Below are 22763 nucleotides of genomic sequence, written 5' to 3' on the forward strand. Positions count from 1 at the left end.
AAATAAATAATAAACCGGTTTAAGTTAGGGAACTAATAAGGTCAAGGACTGCTTCTTATTACCTTGAACTCGTGAACTCCATAAGATTTCGCAAGTTGATGTTTGCATATTTAACTGTATCCTGTTTCTAAATACATAAAAATACCTGCCTCACGACTTGTCCGTGCATAAAACAGCAAGCAATAAATAATAATGCGATCCTCCAAGTTTAATTCATCTTCTGGTAGGTAGGTGGTTTTAATATTTTAGATTTTATTCCAAGCAGTGGCACTAAAAAAGTAAAGTAAAAGTAGACAAGTTACCGAGAGACTTCAAACGTCGGATATCCCATTTTTTAAAAATTTAACTAATAAATGGACTATAAGGACCATTAACTAATTAGGCTTAGGTAAGAGCAATGTCGAAATTTAGACTAATTCAGAGTTATTCTTAAAATTATTCAGCAAAAATCTGTTTATATGTAGGCCTAATATATTATATTAAACTAAAGCCTGATTGCAACACATATTTTTTGATTTAAAAAATAGGGAGCAGGTCCTTAAAATCTGTAGGCTAATCTGTAGTCATTTGACTACAAGAAAGTTACTGGCCTATTTAACACCATTAATTTTCAATTACACTGACCTCAAACTGGACTGTACAAAGCTTAACATATATAATAAACCAATTCCCATTGAAATAAAGGTGAAACCACATAATTATATGATTTGAATTGAATTGAATTGAATTGATTAAACCCAACTGCTCTGCAAAATTTCTGTTCATTTTAAAATGGCCAAAGGCTGAAAGGGGTTTGACTTATAGTCAATTTAACTGAGACTCAAAAACTTCTGTGACGGAAAAGTCGATGTATGAAAAGTCGTATATTTCATGTTTGATATTACTGTCATACCTGATTATCGCAAGGGGGGTTGGATGGCTGAATGGTTAGCACGTTCACGCTGTACCATAAAGTCTGTCATTGAGTCAACTGGCGTGGTTTCGAATCCCCGGTTGTAGGTGGCAAGGAGTAGGGTCGCCTGTCCAACCTCGTGGGTTTTCTCCGGGTCCGCCGGTTTCCTCCCACTGCTAAAGACCCCTACGTGCAAGCGAATTATGTAAATCAAATTAAACCAAATGTTAGTCCCGAAATGACCTAGTTTGTGTCGAGTGGACGTTAAACCCTATTTCTCTCTCTCTCTCATTATCGCAAGGGGCTGATGTAGTGAGTGAAATTTTAAAAAATATGAAATTCAGGGACTTGATGAAATTTTTTAAAATTGAATAGATGAAACTGAGAAACTTAGATTGTGGGCCGTGTTGGTTTTTTTAGCGGGGTGGTGGTGGGGGGGGGGGAGGGCGATGAGAGGTCCTGTATAAATATCAGTGAAATAAATCAAACTGTGAAATTCAGTGACTTAGACATAGTGGCTGATGTGAAATAGGATTTTAGAAAGAGAATTAAATAGATGAAGACAGCTGATTGTGGGAGGTGTTATAACACCATTACATTACACCAGCTGTATATACAACCTTCAATAGTGTCGAGAGATTAACATAGATTTTGAATAGCATTATAGCCTTTATCTCCCAGACTAAAAGTGTGAGTAAAACTCATATCTGGATGACATCTAGACTTGATTATCTTACCTGCTAATTACCTTTTGAAAATGAAAGGTGATAATGGAAGACTTTAACACTTTTTAAAGGAGATGAAAGGAATAGGTATAAATTTATATATGACATTAATGTATTTGTTTAAACATGCATTATACAAGAGCTAAATCTGCCTAATGCAGGTCTTTCTATAGGTCAGAAATGTTATATAAACTATTAATTAGACATTTATTTACAAAACAAGACCATAATTGACTAACGATGGCATCGAATACTCAAGATTTTAACTAGATTAAAACGGTTTGCCATTTAAAAATTTAATTTAAAAATGGGAAAGTGAGGCTAAGTCCCGAATATACCTGTGCCCTGGTTACCACTGTGCACACATCTTGTCAAAACTACAAACAATGATAACTTGGCTGAGAATGAAGTAATTTGAATGAAATTTTAGTCAAATTACTCTATTCTATTCTGAGTGAAGGTATGAGTGTTTGAAGTTTTGAGAAATTCTCAATTATCTTTTATTACTAGACTCTTAAAGATGGGTTCCCAGAAAAGTATTTATTGGGTGGTTATTTCCAATAAAAGTATGGCAATTTTGGTATATATGGAAAGTAGAGATATCCAATCTTACTAGTAAAATACTGGATTCCCCGAAAAACAATCAGGGAGCGTATACAGAACAAAAATATAAGTGTTCCCCTAATCGACAGCTCGACGATTAGGAATTTCTGCATGAGTGATGCCCAAGGTCACACGCGAGCATTGAGCGCTTGATGTACAAGTTGATAAACTTTATGAAGAGTTAGAGGTACAACACTTTCTGAGATAAAAATGACGGAAAAAGATGCGGGTAGTGGATAATCCGGGAATTTAATTAGAAATCGATATTTGTAATAAATAGTAAGCGATTAAAGACAACATCGTCTTATGTATGCAATGAATTCTCCTGTGATTTTCAAGAAAGGTAAGTCACGTGACGTAAACATGACCTGGTTTGATCAAATTTTTATAGCAGGGCATTCCTTCGCAATTACAATGTTTGAGAAGGATTTGAAGCAAAATTATGACAAATTAATTAGTTTGAATATGTTTTTAGTCCATATATACCATTAAATCACCCAGTTTGTACGCAGGAATGTATCTTTAAATGTTCTAATTTACTTAAAATTAGTTGATTATGAGCTTGTAATGTGAATAATTAAGTGTCAAAATAATAATTTATATAACATATGAAGCCAGAAGACTGGCCTGGAATAGGAAAATTTAACTTTTATAGATTAGGCAACTTTAAGAAAACAAATTCAAACACTAGATAATCTCCTGATTTTGATTCAGTTGGATTTTTAAAAAAAAGGGGGGGGGGAAATAGGAAAACAAGGGAGGTAATTGTGTTATTATTTCCTGTGTCAATGAATTTTAAGTGTGGGAAATAATGCCTATGATCGTATAATAGTGAGTTGATAACCTATTGAGCATAATTATGTTTTGACTTTCTTAGAAAATATGAAATTCTCGCTTTAAATAGTACCATACTATTATATGACCTACTAGTAATCACAAGGTAAATCATTTAAAATAGAAAAATAAAAAAAATAAAGAGTAAAAGGTATAAAAAACAGTACATTTTTCTATTAAATGACCTTTAAAATATGGTGGGTTAGATGGCAGAATGGTTAGCACATGCACTTTATATCATAAGGTCTGTCATTGAGTCAACTGGTGTGGTTTCGATTCCCCGGTTGTACGTGACAAGGAGTAGGGTGGCCTGTCCAACCTCGTGGGTTTTCGCCAGGTCCTTCGTTTTCCTTCCACTGCTAAAGACCCTACGGTGGGTTAGATGGCAGAATGGTTAGCACATGCACTTTATATCATAAGGTCTGTCATTGAGTCAACTGGTGTGGTTTCGATTCCCCGGTTGTACATGACAAGGAGTAGGGTGGCCTTTCCAACCTCGTGGGTTTTCGCCAGGTCCTTCGGTTTCCTTCCACTGCTAAAGACCCCTACGCGCAAACAAATTATTGAAATAAAATTGAACCATATGTTAGTTTGTGTTCGAGTGGACGTTAAACCACATCTCTCTCTCTCTCTCTCTCTCTCTCTCTCTTTCTCTCTCTCTCTAAAATACTAGTAATCACCATGTCATCATATGTTAGGAATCACAGTAGCTCAGAGAGTAAGATTCTGGGTGCCCTGGCAAGGAATGACATCTGGTCTTTTGGATGGTACAAAAAAAAAACCAACTGTGGTCCCCATATTAAATTTGGCATTCACTTCATGAAGACTGAAGAGTAGGCAGATAAGCCTCTGTCCAGGCAAATATTTCCTCAAACAATAGATATTAATACTGATCTATCTCTAACAGAGCATTATACAAGATTTACATCTCTAATGGAGTCTGGTGGAAGATAATTAAAGTAGCCAAGTCTCTAACTCAATATCATCCAAAGTCTTCGACATTAGAACCACAAATTATTTGTCAATTTAAATCAACATTGATGTTGTGATCTTACCTGGAAAAGATGGGCTTCTGATATCCAATATTTAAGACAAAATAAACATTATTTCAATAATTCGCTTGCGCATAGGGGTCTTTAGCAGTGGGAGGACACCGGAGGACCCGGAGAAAACCCACAAGGTTGGACAGGCAACCCTACTCCTTGTTACATACAACCGGGGATTCGAAACCACGCCAGTTGACTCAATGACAGGCCTTATGATACAGCGCGCACATGCTAACCATTCGGCCCCCCCCCCCCCCCGATTGTTACAAGTAACATAAAATGCTGTAAGTTTTCATTTCCTGTATTATATAAACAACATCATGGCATATGTCGTGTTCATTAGACTGGAAAGGGTAGAAAGTGCGATGATGAACCCCATTTTATTTCATTTCTATATTATCCACATTCCTAAATGACATACTTGATTCACAATTTAACCTAAATAACACATTTGACAGCCGTAGTTTATAAAAAGTATTTCACCACATGGTTTTTACCTTGTAAACGTCATCAAAAAGTCATTTATTTGAAAGCAGGATACAGTTTGTGACTAATGTCACGTCGTCACACAACTTGTCATTGTAACAGATGTGACAAACACGTTTTTATTTTTTTACGTGTGAAATGTAATTATTGGATACAGATTGTGTATGGATATATAAATTAACTTTCTCACTAAATACTGCTATTGGATACATATTGAACACTGATAGTAATTAAACTAATATTGATTTTAACAATTATTGATTTAAGGACAAACCATTTTAATTTTCAGTTGTTCGAGGTCTTGATCAATATAATGCCATTTGAATCACATGAATGATGTTTAGTTTAAAATTTCAGAACATAAAAATTTGGAACCAAATTTTTTGAACAGCGGATCTAAGTAATTTTGGTTTTTAAATTAGACTTTTACCTGAAGACATATAATGCCACTTGAATCCCATGAAAGATGTTTAGTTTAAAATTTCAGAACATAAAAATTTGGAACCAAACTTTTTGAACAGCGGATCTAAGTAATTTTAAATTAGGCTTTTACCTGAAGAAAAAAATAAATTTTTAACAGGTAATCGTAAAAATCAGAAAATTAATTTGGTGTGGCCTTAGAGGTGTTCTTTTTGCGGCTTTAAACAGCCTCGATGTTTATAAATTGTTCATTTGTCTGCGATTATCACTTTTGATGGAAGCAGATGTTAAAACATTAAGCAGCAACCAGCAAGTATAAATGGGTCGTTAATTTATGTTTTCTCTCTTTTTTCCAGAATCGCTTGATGGGTGAAGACACCAACAGCTAACTCGGATTACAACAGAATTCTGTTACGGAGAAGTTTTAATTTGTGTGTTCCGACAGTGAACTCGGGTTAGAACGTAACCTATCAATTTACAAAATTCTGTTACAGAGTAGTTCCGGATTTACTTCGTATGTGTTTATTTTTTTAAAACAAAAATGGATCTCTCCTACTTCTGCTCGAGGATATTTTTGAATTTTTTTTTAGTGTGTATATTAGGTTATTTAAACTTTGTTAATACAAGCGAAGAAACAGATTTAACCAAAGAACCAGGACATTTACAAAAATTCGGAACTGGGCGTCCAGGACATCAAATAGAAGAAATCGTAGGTTTCCCGAACCCAGGGGATTTTTTTACTAATTATTATCTTCCGCAAAAACCTGTCAAGCTCAGGACTGGTGCGAAACTTTCCCCAGCATTCCATTTGTGGACCGATGAGTATTTTTTAAACCTCGACGTCCCCCCGAAGAGTAAAGTTCATCTGGAGACAGTGAAGAAAGAAAGTAGACAACAGAGAACGTTACATATGGATTTTAAAAAGTTTGTGAAGAATTATATGAATACATCTTATTATATGGTGGATACTGTCCCAGCTTTTTTAAAGTAAGTAATAATAATGTTTTACTCATTAAACAGCGTAGGAGCCATGGTGGCTTAGTGATTCTCCCTTGTCAATGGTGCAGGACAGAGGGCCTGGCAAGGAACAGAAATGAAATGAAATGAAATGGAGTTTAACGTCCTACTGTTTTGCTCCTAAACTGGGCTAATGAAGACGGGCATACGCCATACAGTGTGCTATGAGAGAAATTTTGCCCAGAGAACAGCACTACCGCCTACTTTTATATCGAATTGAAATTCAAGGGATCTTTTACGTGCATGCCAATGTGTACACTGGACCTCGGTTTTTCGTCCCATCCGAATGACTAGACAGCTGTCCTTGTCAGGCCCTCCGTCCTGCGTCACTGATAGGGGAGAACCAAGCCAGAAAATCTGGATGAACTTTCTCAGCCAATGCAGGGATCGAATACTCGACCTCCAGGTTAGTGAGCCAGCGTCTTACCCACTTTGACCCCCTGGCAAGGAACAACCTATAGCCATTGTTATTGGCCGAAACACTGAGGTCCCGTGTACACATTGACGTGCACGTAATGCAGAATCCCTTGACAGTTTGAATTTTTTAAACAGTAGGATATAGTACCGCTGTCTGGGAAAAATTTCCCTCGCCCAGTCGGTGAAGAAAGATAGGATGTTAAAGCCTATTTCATTTTATACAGTGCGACAAGATCCAGCCAATGGCTGCCCTAAATACATGTAGAGGGAGAGAAATGGGGTTTAACATCCACTCGGCACAAACTAGATCCTTTTGGGACTAACATATGTTTCAATTTTATTTTAATGAACACAGGGGATAAAACTTTTAAATTCCACAGGACGATTCACAGAATTTTGGAACTATGTTCTTGAAGGCAAATCATGGTGTTCATTACCTATACTTAGAGGAGCCAATATTTATTTCCAGTGTTCATGAACAAAAAAAATCATATGTCAATTGATACTAAAAACATGTGTCTTTAATGCTTTATAAAACACAAACAGTTAATTATTCATGGTTAGGTAAATATGATGAGTTCAAATTGTATGTTCAAATTGTATGTTCAAATTGTATCTTATTGCCCAATAGATATGTTTCATTTATTGATTTGATTCGCATGGCTGCCATGTTGCATATCATAATCAAATTTTATAATTATGGTGGATTAAGTTACCATGAAACAGAATAAAATTTCACGACAAAAAGTTAGTCAAGTCCTTATATTACCTTCCCAATTCACAATTATCAGACGAACTGGACGAACTTCAAATTTTTATTGCAGTATTGCTCAGGTGGGGAAATAAAATGAGAGAGAGAGAGATGGGGTTTAACGTCCACTCGATACAAACTAGGTCATTCGGGACTAACATATGGTTTTATTTTATTTCAATAATTCGCTTGCGCGTAGGGGTCTTTAACAGTGGGAGGAAACCGGTTGACCCGGAGAAAACCCTCGAGGTTGGACAGGTGACCCTACTCCTTGTCACGTAAAACCGAGGATTCGAAACCACGCCAGTTGAGTCAATGACAGAACTGATGATGCAGCGCGCACATGTTAACCATTCGGCCATCCAACCCCCCTGAAATAAAATGAAATGAAATGGGGTTTAATGTCCTACTGTTCTGCCCCAACTGGGCTAATGAAGACGGGCATATGAAATACAGTTTTCTATGAGGTAAATTTTGCCCGGACAGCAGCGCTATGACCTGCTCTTAGTCTTATATCGAATTCCAACTGCCAAGGGATCTTTTACGTGCACACCAATGTGTACAATGGGACCTCTTTTTTTTTCGTCCCATCCGAATGACTAGATAATCCCTCCTTCCTTCACCCCTGACAAGGGGGAAGCCCTGCCAGAAAATCCTCGGTTTTACGGGACAAGGAGTAGGGTCACCTGTCCAACCTCGAGGGTTTTCTCCGGGTCAACCGGTTTCCTCTCACTGTTAAAGACCCCTACGCGCAAGCGAATTATTGAAATAAAATAAAACCATATGTTAGTCCCGAATGACCTAGTTTGTATCGAGTGGACGTTAAACCCCATCTCTCTCTCTCTCATTTTATTTCCCCACCTGAGCAATACTGCAATAAAAGTTTGAGGTTTGTCCATTGACGTGTAATTGTCTAGTTCGTCTGATAATTGTGAATTGGGAAGGTAATATAAGGACTTGACTAACTTTTTGTCATGAAATTTTATTCTGTTTCATGGTAACTTAATCCACCATAATTATAAAATTTTAATGGATTGATTTATGACATACATGTAGAATTTAAAAGAGGGATTTTACTGCTAAGGCATCCTTCTTATAAGTCAATTAGACAAAAGAAAAGCTGGGCCCTGTTTCTCGAACTCTAAACTAAAGATAAAATCCAAATTTTAGTAGATACTTCAATTTTGATTCACTAAGCACTAAAATCAATCTAATATTATCCAATCAAATTACTAAGATTTGGATTTTATCTTAGTTAAAATTTCGTAAAACAGGCCCCAGTTTATTTGGCAAATGGAGAATAATGATATGAAATTTATCAGACAAATGATAACTGCATTACAATCCTGAATCAAAAAAAATGTTTTAGCTCGTTATTCATTATTCAAAATTTAAATGCCAAATAACGAAACACACCCTGGCTCGTTATTTGTTAATCAAGCTCAAAAAACAAAATGGATTGTTTTTCTGAAAGAGAAGTGAAATAATTCTTTTGTCCATTTAAATGTGGTCAATATTGTTGTCACACCTTTCTGTCCATCTAGAGACAGCAAATATGATTCGATTCATTGAGTGATTGCAATTTATGTTCATGAGAAGCAGAAGCCTATTGATTTTTTACAAACTACGATTATAACTTGCAGAGTTCTAGCCCTTGATCGCTTTGAAAAAATCTTCAGGATGCTCTAACAGCTACATTATCGCCCAATTTATACACAGAGTTCATAAGATAAAGAAGCCTATTGATTTTCAATAACATTGCAGAGTTGTTGCCTTTGATCACTCTAAATTAACATTCAAAGAAATTATGGTCCTTGACCACTCCAAATTAACATTCAAAGAACTGAATTGAAATGAATTTGGGTTTAACGTCCTACTGTTCCTCACCGAGCTGGGCTAATGAAGACTCCCCAAGGGATCTTTTACGTGCATGCCAATGTGTACACGGGACCTCGGTTTTTCATCCCATCTGAATGACTAGATAGCTGTTCTTGTTGGGCTCTCCGTCCTGCGTCACTAATAAGAGGAAACCACGCCGGAAAATCTGGATCGACTTTCTCGGCCAATGCAGGGATCGAACACCCATCCTCCAGGCTAGCGAGCCAGCGTCTTACCCACTTAGCCACTGTGGCCCCCAACATTGAAAAAAATACACAATATGTCATGTCCATCCTATGCCTGTCCATCCTTGTGGGTTTTCTCCGGGTCCTCCGGTTTCCTCCCACTGCTAAAGACCCCTACGCGCAAGCAAATTATTGAAATAAAATTAAACCATATGTTAGTCCCGAAATGACCTAGTTTGTGTCGAGTGGACGTTAAACCTCATTTCTCTCTCTCTCCATCCTATGCTCCAATATGTACAAAAGAATAAACATGCGACCATCAGTATGGACTGCTTGGACAACCTAGCTGCAGTGGCGTTGCCTGGCAACCTATATATGTAATTGCAACTTGTTTATTTTTATTTCAGACCTGATCTGGTGTTACCGTGTAGTCTTCAATGTCCAGAGTTATTGGATAACAAGTTTGTTGAGATTGTAAGTGTATAATTACCTACAGTTTGTTTTTATTTTGAATATATGTTTGGCTGATTGGTTTACCTTGTGGGTCTGTGACTGATGGCATGGTTTCAATTCATGCTTGTATTTGGATTGAAGCATGTATAATTACAGGCCCAGGATTGTAAAGCACAGTGGAGAGAGAGAGAGAGAGAGAGAGAGAGAGAGATGGGGTTTAACGTCCACTCGACTAGGTAATATCGGGACTAACACATGGTTCGATTTTATTTCAACAATTCGTTTGCATGTAGGGGTAGGCCTATTTATCAGTGGGAGCAAACCGGAGGTCCCAGAGAAAACCCACAGGGTTAGACAGGCGACCCTACTCCTTGTCATCTACAACCGAGGAATCTAAACCACGCCAGTCGACTCAATGACAGACTTTATGATACAGCGCTCACGTGCTAACCATTCGGCCCAAAGCACAGTGGACATTTAATTTACAGCTACATGTAGCCCATGGATCGATTTACTTGATCTGGTATATATTTTTGTTGTTAGAAATGTCTGTGTTTATTGTATGTCTTGTCCGCAGGGGGGTCACGGTGGCTAAGTGGGTAAGACGCTGGCTTGCTATCCTGGAGGTCGGATGTTTGATCCCTGCATTGGCCGAAAAAGTTCATCCAGATTTTCCAGCATGGTTCTCCCATGTCAGTTATGCTGGGCAGAGGGCCTGACAAGGACAGCTGTCTAGTCGTTTGGATTGTATGAAAAACCGAGGTCCCGTTTACTTATTGGTGTGCAGCTGTGCACGTAATAGATCCTTTGACTGTTAGAATTCGATATAAGTAGGTACCAGCAGCCAAAATTCATTTCTTATTATTTCTAATATTTGATAGTTTATCATGAAAGTAGCCACCAATAGAAGCCCAGCAAAAAAAAAATTAACAAAATATCTTGATTAGTTCCGGAGATATTCATGTTTAAAGGTCTCATTTTTAACTAATATTATAAGAGTAGGCTGTAGCACCACTGTCCAGGCAAAGTGTCCCTCATGGCACACTGTATGGTCTATGCCCAGTCGGAGCAGAACAGTAGGACGTTAACGTTAAACCCCATTTGATTTTGTTTTATTTTTTTCAGATGATGTGGTTCAGTAGTGGTGGTACTAATTCTGTCGTCCATTATGATGCTGTAGATAATATCAACTGTGTTTATCGTGGAAGTAAAGATTTTGTAATCGTTGATCCTGTTAAATATGAGGGCATGGTATGTAGGCACTTTCTTTATGATCAAACTTATATAGACACAAAATTCAAATTGCTTTTACATGCAATGTGTACAAAGGACCTTAGTTTTTTGTCCCAACCGAACGATTATATGTTGTCCCTTGTCAAGCCCTCTGTTCTGCAGCACTGACAAGGGTGAACCATTCCAGAATATCCTGATGAACTTTCTCAGCCAAAGCAGGATTCGAACACTGGACCTCCAGTTAGAGAGCCAACGCCCCACCCACTGAGCCTAATGAGCCAACGCCCCACCCACTGAGCCTAGAGAGCCAACGCCCCACCCACTGAGTCTGGAGATCATCTATCTGAATAAAATGTTGTAAGAATCAATTTGATTACAATTTGGGATAGATGTGAAAAATTACGTATTGCCTGATATATGCAAATAATAATCAGAAGCATTTATCTTTCATCTTGTTAATTCTTTGTAATTAATGATTAATCTGTTATATGGTTTCCAGTTGCTATCTATATATTGCACCACATTTTTGTTAAATATCATTATTTTCTTGATAACGATATCTGTATGTGTATTGAAATGAAGCATGTTAATAAATTCAGAAGTAGTATATCCATATAAGTGTTTTTAAGAAGCTTTGATATTTTCAAATAAAATATTTGTCAATTTATATTCAGTATCAATTATTTAGATTGTCTATGCTTAAAGATGTATTATGTAAGATTTAGATAAAGAGCTGGCCAGTCTTACTATAATAGCTCAAAAATAGATAATGTAAAATGAAAATATTGAAAATTTCCTTCAAAGTACTTTATTCTTCGGCAAGTTATCACTGTTTGTAGTTTTGACAAGATGTGTTCATTGTGGTAACCAGGGCACTGGTATATTCGAGACTTAACCTCGCTTTACCATTTTTAAATTAAATTTTTAAATGACGAACTGTTCTAATCTAGTTAAATCTCAAGTATCAGATGGCATTGAGAGTTGATTATAATCTTGTTTTGTTAATTAATGTCTAATTAATAATTTATATAACATTTGAAGCCTAAAGAAAGGCCTGCAATAGGCAGATTTAGCTCTTGCATATTATGTTTAACTTTCACAATATTGTACCTTTACAAGAGAGTCAAAATCCAACAAGGCCAACTTTTACCTAGCTATTTAGAAGGCTGTGTGCAGGACCTTATTATTAAAGTGTGGGTTATGGCTTTTTTTCTTTTGTGGCTAATTTACATCATTGGGGGCTAAATTATGAAGAAACCATGTTGGAGAGGGAGGATAGTGATGTTCTGTGTTTTATTTGTTTAGATGCCAATAGTTGATTTTATTATTTGTATTGTGTCGAGAAGAAAATGTCTGTCTGTCTGTTAGATAAACATGGCTGTGCAAGCTTAATATTGACATGCTTCGACTCGGCCTGGTGTTTACACCGATAGACAATATAGGAGGAATACTCAACAGATCACAGACAAAACAAACCATCTAGAAGATGTATGAGAAATATTCCATGCAAAACAGATAAAACAAACCATCTAGAAGATGTAGGAAGAATGCTCAACAGATCTCAGACGAAACAAACCATCTAGAAGATGTAAGAGGAATACTCAACAGAGCACAGATTAAACAAACCATCTAGACAATGTAGGAAGAATGCTCAACAGATCACAGACAAAACGAACCATCTATATAATACAAATTTTTATATACCTACATTTATCATAATGTGCAATAGTAATACATAATTATATCTAAACACATCCTTTTCTCTAAACTAGTGACTTATTCATGAAGGAACATAAGAGAATAAGTACAAGATGGAGTTTTACATCCTACTTTTCTGCACCAACTGGTCTAATATGACAAACACACACCATGGAAATGAATTGAAATGAGGTTCTACCCTGACTGGGCTAATGAATACCGGCATACACCATACAGTGTACTATGAGGGTAATTTGCCTGGACAGTGGTGCTACAGCCTAATCTTATATCAAATTCCAACTGCCAAGGGATCTTTTATGTGTACGCCAATGTATACACGGGACTTCAGTTTGTCTTACCATCCAAATGACTAGACAGCTGTCTTTGTCTTCTTGTCATGCCCTCCCTCCATCCTGCACCACTGACAAGGGGGAAATAACGTCAGAAAATCCTGATGAACTTTCTCGGCCATTTCAGGGATCGATCACGCGACCTCTAGGCTAGCGAATCTGCGCCTTACCCACTTAGCCACTGTGGCTCCCGCATACACCAGGGCTTCTAAATACTAAATGGCTTGAGTTGAATTTTATAATATACATTGTAGATGTAGGTACCAATTGACAGACCTGCTATACTCATATTGTATAAGTTCTTGACAAGGAGAAGGGTCGCTTGTACAATCTCGTGGGTTTTCTCCGGGTCCTCCGGTTTCCTCCCACTGCTAAAGACCCCTATGAGGAAGCGAATTATTGGAAGAAAATTAAACCATATATTAGCCCCGAAATGATCTAGTTTGTCTTGAGTGGACATTAAACTCCATCTCTCTCATATTAGTAATCTTTATATTATAATTATAGATACATGTTGACAGACCCGAAGGATCCTATTGTATAATTTATCTTTATTTATATTATAATTATAGATACCTATTGAGTTCGGGATCCTATTGTATAATTTATCTTTATTTATATTATAATTATAGATACCTATTGACTCAATAGGTATCTATAATTATAATATAAATAAAGATAAATTATACAATAGGATCCTTCGGGTCTGTCAATATGTATCTATAATTATAATATAATTATAGTATTGACAGACCTGAAGGATCCTATTGTATAAGTTCTTTATATTGTATAATATTATTATTGTATTGTATATTTAGGTACCTATTGACAGACCCGAAGGATCCTATTCTGATATTGACGTAGATAAGTGAGTATTAACGTGCACACAGAAGTCAAAACTGTATTATTTTAAATACTGGCCCTGAATTCACAAATCATTCTTAGACTTAAGTTGAGAATTTACTCAAAATTGTTCGCCTTATTTTAACTAAAATATAGCCCTTTATATAACTTTTGTTGTTTTAATGTATTAACATTTTTCATTAAAACATCCAAAGTTATTCCCTATTTGTCACAAAATCGGATTAGCACAGCGGAGGCTTAAATTATGATTAGATCTTTTTGAAATGTTTGAATGATTTATGTGCTGGTGGGCGTATGTTCATTGACTGGCAACCTATTTTTAATGATTTTCAGGATGGATTATATAAAATATCCGACCTTAGCTAAAGTAGAATATATACACGCCCATATGGAACCTGGTGATTGTCTTTATATTCCATATAAATGGTGAGTTCATTTAGTTGTTTCTAGGGGGAGGAGGGGATCACGTGGCTAAGTGGGTAAGACGCAAGCTCGCTAGCCTGGAGGTCGGGTGTTCGATCCCTGCATTGGCTGAGAAAGTTCATCCAGATTTTCCCGCGTGGTTCTCCCTTGTCAGTGATGCAGGTCGGAGGGGCTGACAAGGAAAGCTGTCTAGTCGTTCAGATGGGACGAAAAACCGAGGTCCCGTGTACACATTGACGTGCACGTAAAAGATCCCTTGGCAGCTGGAATTCGATATAAGAGTAGGCCGTAATGCCGCCGTCCGGGCAAAATTTCCCTCATAGCACACACTGTATGGCGTATGCCCGTCTTCATTAGCCCAGGTTAGGAGCAGAACAGTAGGACGTTAAACTCCATTTCATTTCATTTCTAGGGGGAGGGGGTTGGGTGGTCGAATGGTTAGCACGGGCGCACTGTATCATAAGGTCTGTCATTGATGTGGTTTCGATTCCCTGGTTGTATGTGACAAGGAGTAGGATCTGGATCGCCTGTCCAACCTCGTGGGTTTTCTTTGGATCCTCTGGTTTCCTCCCACTGCTAAAGACCCCTATTCGCATGTGAATTATTGAAATAGAATTGAACCCTGTGTTGTTCCCGAAATGACCTAGTTTGTGTCAAGTGGACGCTAAACTCTCTCTCTCTCTCTCTCTCTCTTTCTCTCTCTCTCTCTCTCTCTCTCTCTCTCTCTCTCTCTCTCGGTGTTTCTAAGGAGTGTGGGCTCAGTGAATAAGGTGCTGGCTCACTAACCAGGAAGTCCAGGGTTAGATCCTGGTGTTGCCAGTAGCTCAGGATTTGTCAGCGTGGTTTACTCCCCTTATCAGTGGTTCATCAGATGGGATGAAAAGCTGAGGTCCCTTGTATACATTGGCATGCAAGTAAAAGTATTTGATGAAGAGAGTGCAGAAGCAAAGGTGTCCTGACAAAATTTACCTCATAGCACAGGCGACGTCCCATGCAATTTCAGCCTCATTGCACACTGCCTGGTGTTTGCTCGTTTTTATTCGTCTTTATTAGTGCTCGTTTTTATTCGTCTTTATTCGTCTTTATTAGTGCTCGTTTTTATTCGTCTTTATTAGTGCATAACTATATTTCATTTCACTTCTTTGTAAAGTTGAGTGAAAACTTCACAGTTTTACATTACCAATGGACTCTAGCTAGACTAGAATGTCCAGGTTTTGAGCCCTGGGCCCTGTTTCACGAAATTTTAACTAAAGATAAAATCCAAATTTTAGTAGATACTTCAATTTTGATTGGCTAAGCACAAAAATCAATGTAATATTATCCAATCAAATTAATAAAATTTGGATTTTATCTTAGTTAAAACTTTGTGAAACAGGCCCCTGGTGTATGACCGAGCAGAATTTCAGTAGTTTTCAAGCCTGTTGCCCACTTGTCAGGGGTAGTCTATATATTACAGGATACATCAAGTACAGTTGTATACTAGTAACCTATCTTACTATCTAATACATTAGTAATCTATCTAATACAGTTGTATACTAGTAATTTATTGAGTATGATTGTATACTAGTAATCTATCTAATACAATTGTATACACTAGTAATCTCTCTATTACATTAGTAATCTGTTTAATACAGCTGTATACTAGTAATCTATCTAATACAGATTTATACTAGTGATCTACCAGTTACAGTTGTATACTAGTAATCTATCTAATACAGTTGTATACCAGTAATCTGTCTGTTACAGTTGCATACTAGTAATCTATTTGTTACAGTTGTATAACAGTAATCTATCTGTTACAGCTGTATACAAGTAATCTAATATACTAGTAATCTGTTACCGGTGGTTACTAGTAATCTATCTAGTACCATTGTATACTAGTAATCTATCTATTATACTAGTAATCTATCTATACTAGTAATTTCTTTATTACAGGATACATCAAGTGAGATCATATAATAGTAATCTAGCTGTAAATATTTGGTGGAACCACTACGATGCGTTAGATGTTGATACGAGTAAATGTAATAAAGAATGTGATAAGACCATGACTTTAGACAAGGTTAAAACAACAGGATTTGACTACTTGTTGAACTCAAATGAAAATATAAAGTATGTTTATTTTGTATAAGGGGGGTTGGGTGGCCGAATCATGCTTTAGATCTTAGGGTCTGTCATCGAGTCAAGTGTTATGGTTTCGATTCCCAGCTTGTACGTGACAAGGATTAGGGATGTCTGTTCAACCTTGTGGGGTTTCTATGGGTCCTTCAGTTTATTCCAACTGCTAAAGACACATACGGGCAAGCAAATTATTGAAATAAAACAGAACCTTTTGGTGGGTTGAACGACACTGCAGATAGAAAATTATAAAATAAATGTTGGTTATTTTATATAGAATCATAGTTGGAAATATGCCATGAGGTTCATTGTCTGTGGTGGACAAGAAAGTTCTACTGGATTTTCTAGCATAGTATCTTCATTGTCAATGGTACCGATTGGACATATTCCTCGCAGTGTTTCGTTTGATTAGAGCTAATCCCACTAAACACTGCTTTAATGGAAGTACATTTCTGTTCAAAATTATGACTGGTCAATAGTCCGATTAACAACCAATAGCTAACTGCGTAACAATAATATTACACTTTAAACAAAGCTCCAAATTGGACCAAATATGTTTACATAACGTTACGTCATGACTCACGATTTTATTATGCCCAATTAATCAGTGCATAGCAGAATATTGCAGAAAAACTAATTGCGTGACAAATAACGCTATCAACACGGATACAATGTAAACAATACTGTTTGGAGACGACTAATACTTTCACTGTTTTTAATGCCTTAAATCACTGTCCAAAGTTTTAGGGAAGACCCCAGATTAAACGAAGGGCTGTCATGTTGCTGTACTTAGGAGATATTTGATTGAACGGGACGAAGAGACAAACTCCCTCAAAAGCTCAAGTATCATAAGCCAATCCAGCAATGGGCAGAGAGGGATTTCTCAGGCCATTGCTTCAGGAATATGCCAATTGGAGGCCCTGCCAAACAACAGAAACAAGGTCCCGTGTACACGTTGGTGTACACATAAAAGGACCAATAACCATAAGAGTAGGCCAGAGGGCTGCTGTTCAAGCAACATTTCCCTCATAGCACACTGTATGACGTATTGCATATGCCCGCCTGTCTTCATTAACCCAGGCAGTGCAGAAAAGTAGGACGTTAAAATCCCATTTCATTTGCTAAATTCCCTTCAAAAATATCTCTAATAGCACACTAAATATGCCCGTCTTCATTAGCTCAGTTGGTACAGAAAAGTAGGACGTTAAACCACATTTCCAAGCCTGGAAATAAGGCACCTGTCACTGACAATGTCAGGCACCGTTTCAGGCTTTGTCAGGCACAAAACCTCTGGTGCCTGTCATTTTGTCCGGCACTAATATGTCTTTTTTGCTGATATTATTAATACATGTCCGGCACTAAGTTGAAAATGTCAGGTACTATTTCATTAGTGCCTGACATTTTGTCAGGTACAACTAAATGTGTTAATTCCAGACCTGCACATTTCTTGTTGTCTGTTTTTAGAGCTCATTTGTCCGATGGTTTAGCAGCAGCACCTGGTAAAGTTATGACATATGAGAAATTTATTCACTATATTTGTCCGGTAAGTTTTATTTTCCTAGAACATCAGATGCCACTTGTGTGTGTGGAATAGCTTTATTTAATGCCTGCTTCCACTGTAAGACAATCTCAGCTACGTTCTAGAGAATTATTGAAATAGAGATAGAAATAGTTTTGGGCAGCTTCAGGCAGTTTGAACTGCTAGAAAGAGAAGTAGTTGCGAGACACTTCAGACAGTTTGAACTGCTAGAAGGAGCAGCAGTAGTTTGAGTCAGTTTTGGGTAGGTTCAGGTGGTTTAAACTGCTAGAGTGAGAATTACTATCAGGCAGCTTTGGGTGGTTTGAAGGGAATAACATGATCATTTTCAACAATGTTTTGGGTTTTTTTATTTTGGGGGGGGGGGGTAGGGGGTTGTCGAGTGAGCTTACATGTGCGCGTTAGATCATAAGGTCTGTCATTGAATCATGTGACATGGTTTTGATCCCAGGCCTGTTTGTGATAATGAGTAGAGTCGCGTGCCCAAACTTGTAGGGTTTCCTCAGCTTCTCCAGCTTCTTCCCACTGACAAAAAAAAACCCTATGTGCAAGCAAATTATTAAAATGTTAGTTATGAAATGACCAAGTTTGTGTCGAGTAAAACATTGAATCTTATTAAAATACAGATCTATATTTCACTTCGGTTTTTACATGAAGATCTGACCAGTTGTAGTGGAAGGTGGCATCAGAGGTCATACAAGCGGTATTTGACCCTATGACGTCAGACATTTGATTAACCAAAAGTGGGTTACCCACAGTTTCGTGCACCTCATGCCAAAAACTCGTCGCAACAGACAGTTTGATTGACTAATCCCTTACATCATCCAGAACGCGGGTTATATAACAACTCTTCCACATCCTAGTTGTAAAGACAAGTAAAATGAAATTTTGAACTGTAAAAACGAAACGAAATAGAATCTGTGTTTTAATCAGAGTAGTAAACGTTAAGTCACGTCTTTTTCTCTCTTTCCACATGAGTATTTATTTGTGTTAATGTTTATTTTAGATGATACGGGATGCTGAAGGAGATGTAAGTATTTTATGGATAGTCCTTATTTATTTTTTCTGTTTAAGATAATCTACTAGGACAATTGCCATGTAATTTTAACACTGGAAACAATTATCAGCCAAAATGTCCTGGATAGTGATTCCGCTCCGTAATCACTGTGCTATCCATGATTGTATATTTGTATTAAAGTAGCTAAGTCTCTAACTCAATATCATCCAAAGTCTTCAACATTGAAAACAGGGATTATTGGTCAATTTAAATCAACACTGATGTTGTGATCTTACCATGAAAATATGGGCTTCTGATATCCAATATTTAAGACAAAATAAACAGTTTACCATTGGTACACGAATCGTGTACCATAATGCGTTTCAGCACCATTTGTAACAAGGAACTCGAAGAACGAGGCAAGACATACAGTGACGCTATATTCCTTTCTGGAGAGCATGCGCAATAAATAATATTGGTGTAGACTGGCCATTCGATTGAGACTTCTGGCGTATTTCGGCGAACATAACAGACTTGAAATTAGAGCAAAAACATAAACGATTGAATGTAAATCAGTTTATATACAATCATATTACATTATTATATACGTTGCGAACCATTTGGGTCCATTTCTAGGTCGCTAATATAACCGATTTAGCGCGTTTAACATCCTACTGTTCATCTTCATTAGTCTGGTCGATGTAGAACTTTTCAGGGTGGTTGAGTGACCAAATGGTTTAACATCTGCGCTCTAAATCATGAGGTCTGTCATCGAGTAAACTGGCGTGGGTACGATTCCCTGGTTATACGTGACAAGGAATAGGGTGTCTCCGGTTTCCTCCCACTGCTAAAGACCCTACGCACAAGTGAATTATTGAAATAAAATTGATACAAATGTTAGTCCCGAAATGACCTAGTTTGTGTCGAGTGGATGTTAAACCCCATTTCTCTCTCGCTCTCATTGTCAGAATCTACAAAATAATATTTTTTGAAATTATTTAAGAATGTACAGATTAATTTTGTATTAATTCAGGAATTTATTAAAGAAGAAATTGATAATATGAAAGAGAATGCTAACAAGGTGAGTCAGTGATTCATGAACGTAAACAAACAATGACATATTGGGTTGTGTTTTTAAAGATAAAGAGCTGTCTGTTCTTGCTATAATAGTTTTATTAAAGATACATTATGTAAGATTTAGACACAGAACTGGCCGTTAGATAATGAGAAATGACTATAATGAAAATTCCATTCAAATTACCCTGCCTACAGTATTCACCAATTGTTGATTATACGTTGTTTTTATTTATAAGATGTTGGATGTAATAGATCAAGATAAAGATGAACAGATATCTTTACAGGACATCACAACACTTTCTTCAGCAGTAAGTGTTATATAGTGTTCCAATACTTCTAAAATAGATAATCAAATGAAATGGGATTTAACGTCGTATCTTTCAGCACCAACTAGGCTAATGAAGACGTGCATATGCCATGAGGGAAATGTTGCCCTGACAGCGACGCTACGGCCTACTCTTAAATCGAATTCCAACTGTCAATGGATGATTTACGTGCACGGCAATGTGTACATATCACCTCAGCTTTTTGTACCATCCAAATGAATAAACAGCTGCCCTTGACAAGGGGAAACCCACCAATGTGTACAATCCGAACTACTTGATAGTGTCCTTGTCAGGCCCTCTGTCCTACACCACATGACAAGTGGAAACCATGCCAGAAAATCATGATAAACTTTCTCAGCAGACGCATAAAAGACCCCTTGGCAGTTTAAATTCGATATAAGAGTAGGCCTTAGTGCCGCTGTCAGAGCAAAATTCCACTTATAGCAGACTGTATGGCGTAAGCCCGTCTTCATTAGCCCAGTTCGGAGCAGAACAGTAGGACATTAAATCCCGTTTAACTACATATTCTCAATTGTCAACTACCATAACCAATTGCCAAGATAATTAACAAACTATGCGTTGTATCATAAAGTCTGTCATTCCGTCAACTGGCGTGGTTTCGATTCCCCGGTTGTTTGTGGCAAGGAGTAGAAGTCGCCTGTCCAAGAGCTTGGGTTTTCTCTGAGTCCTCCAGTTTCTCCCACTGCTAAAGACCCCTACACACAAGCAAATTATTGAAATAAAACTTAACCATATGTTAGTCCCGAAATGACCTAGTTTGTGTCAAGTAGACTTTAAACCCCCCCTCTCTCTCTCTCTCTCTCTCTCTCTCTCTCTTTTTATCAGCAATCTACCGCCATATTCCATAATGTTGTTTTTTTTTATTATTATTATCAGCAATTGTTGGAGATATCTGGTATTCTAAATGTTATGGATGCTATACAAGATTCTATAGATCAAAAGTTCAGTGACGAGGAACTAGAGGGTGGTGACGGGCTTCAAGATGAACTTGGTGATGAAGGTCAACTGATTGATGTATTTGAAAAACTTAAATCAGATCGTGATGAACTTTAGTTATAATAATTTTTACACAATTTTTCAAATATTTCTTTTAGCAACTCATATCATTTTAGCAAGTTACTTTTCATCTGTCCCCCAGCATTCAAAGGGGTTCATCCTTCTATCTGAAATTAAACATTTCATGAGTTAAACATACATTATCCAAGAGATAAATTTGCCTATTGCAGGTCTTTCTTTAGGCCTGAAATGTTATATAAACGTCTATCTATTTCCAGCATGGTCTTTGTAGTTCATATACTGCTGCTGTAAAGGCAGCAGTGCCAATAAAAAACAAACTGAACCCCAATATTTATATACCACACATTCACATAATGTTTCCAAGAATCTATGGATGTGTGCTTGTTTGAGATGTGTTCTGTTTTAGACAGGCCTGGAAATACCGCTTTTAGATGTACCTGACAAAATGTCACGCACTAATGAAATATTACCTGACATTTTCAACTTAGTGCCGGACATGTATTAATAATATCAATAAAAGAAGACAAATCAACGCAGGAGAAAATGACAGGCACCAGAAGTTTTGTGCCTGACAAAGCCTGAATCTGTGCCTGACATTGTATGTGACAGGTGCCTTATTTCCAGGCTTGGTTTTAGATGTGTGCACTTTTGTGTAATATGTGGCCAATGGATCACATATGTTTTGTAAGAGGTGTGTTTTTTAAGATGTGTGCACTTGTTTAAGATGTGTGCACTTGTTTAAGATGTTTACACTTGTTAAGATGTTCATATTTGTTAAAGATGTGTGCACAATACAAAAAATTAAAAATGATGTCCTATTATAAAATCAAATCAATCCATACATGTGACTTTGTTCAAATTGCATAGATCTTGCTGTAGAATTATAAATTTAAACCTATAGTTCTTTTCGGAAATGTTTATTTTTTTTAAAAAAGTATTTATTAGATTTGTTAATAAATTAGATTTTAATTTTATAATTAATCCTATTAATATAATTAATATATATATATATAAACGGTCCATGTTTGGTTAAAAACCGATATCTTTTTATTTTATTTTTTAAATTTGAAAACGAGGAGGGGTACGGCAACACTCACTTAAATAAGTAGAAAAGCTGGACAGGCTGGTACATCTGCGTAGGATCTGGATCAAAAAATGATGCCGGTGGGGCGGAGTAGTAGAATAGATAAAATTAAAGAATCCCCGCCAAACAAAACCAGCAACAGACTTGTAGATTTAAAAGATCTTTATATCAATCCAACGTTTCGGGTGCAATACCCTTTTTCAAGAATGAGGGTATTGCACCCGAAACCTTGGATTGATATAAAGATCTTTTAAATCTACAAGTCTGTTGCTGGTTCTGTTTGGCGGGGATTCTTTAATTTTATTTAATTT

The 22763-nt window shown here is 37.0% G+C and overlaps 1 protein-coding gene across 2 annotated transcripts; it reads left to right on the forward strand.

Annotated features, from left to right (window-relative positions):
• Positions 1-64: 64 nt before the first annotated feature.
• On the forward strand, positions 65-22248 carry LOC126811030 (tRNA wybutosine-synthesizing protein 5). Of its 2 annotated transcripts, none has more exons than XM_056099227.1 (12): positions 65-227; positions 5363-5993; positions 9662-9728; positions 10833-10958; positions 13807-13856; positions 14186-14278; positions 16211-16387; positions 17858-17936; positions 18937-18960; positions 19961-20008; positions 20241-20312; positions 21228-22248. In XM_056099227.1, the coding sequence occupies exons 2-12, from the start codon at positions 5548-5550 to the stop codon at positions 21402-21404; spliced, it is 1359 nt and encodes a 452-aa protein (XP_055955202.1). In that variant the 5' UTR covers positions 65-227; positions 5363-5547; the 3' UTR covers positions 21405-22248. The 2 variants fall into 2 exon arrangements, with proteins under 2 accessions (XP_055955202.1, XP_055955201.1); XM_056099226.1 differs by having other exon boundaries at positions 65-223.
• Positions 22249-22763: the final 515 nt, after the last annotated feature.

The sequence above is a fragment of the Patella vulgata genome, chromosome 2, assembly GCF_932274485.2.
Source record: "Patella vulgata chromosome 2, xgPatVulg1.2, whole genome shotgun sequence".
NCBI classification, from domain to species: domain Eukaryota; kingdom Metazoa; phylum Mollusca; class Gastropoda; family Patellidae; genus Patella; species Patella vulgata.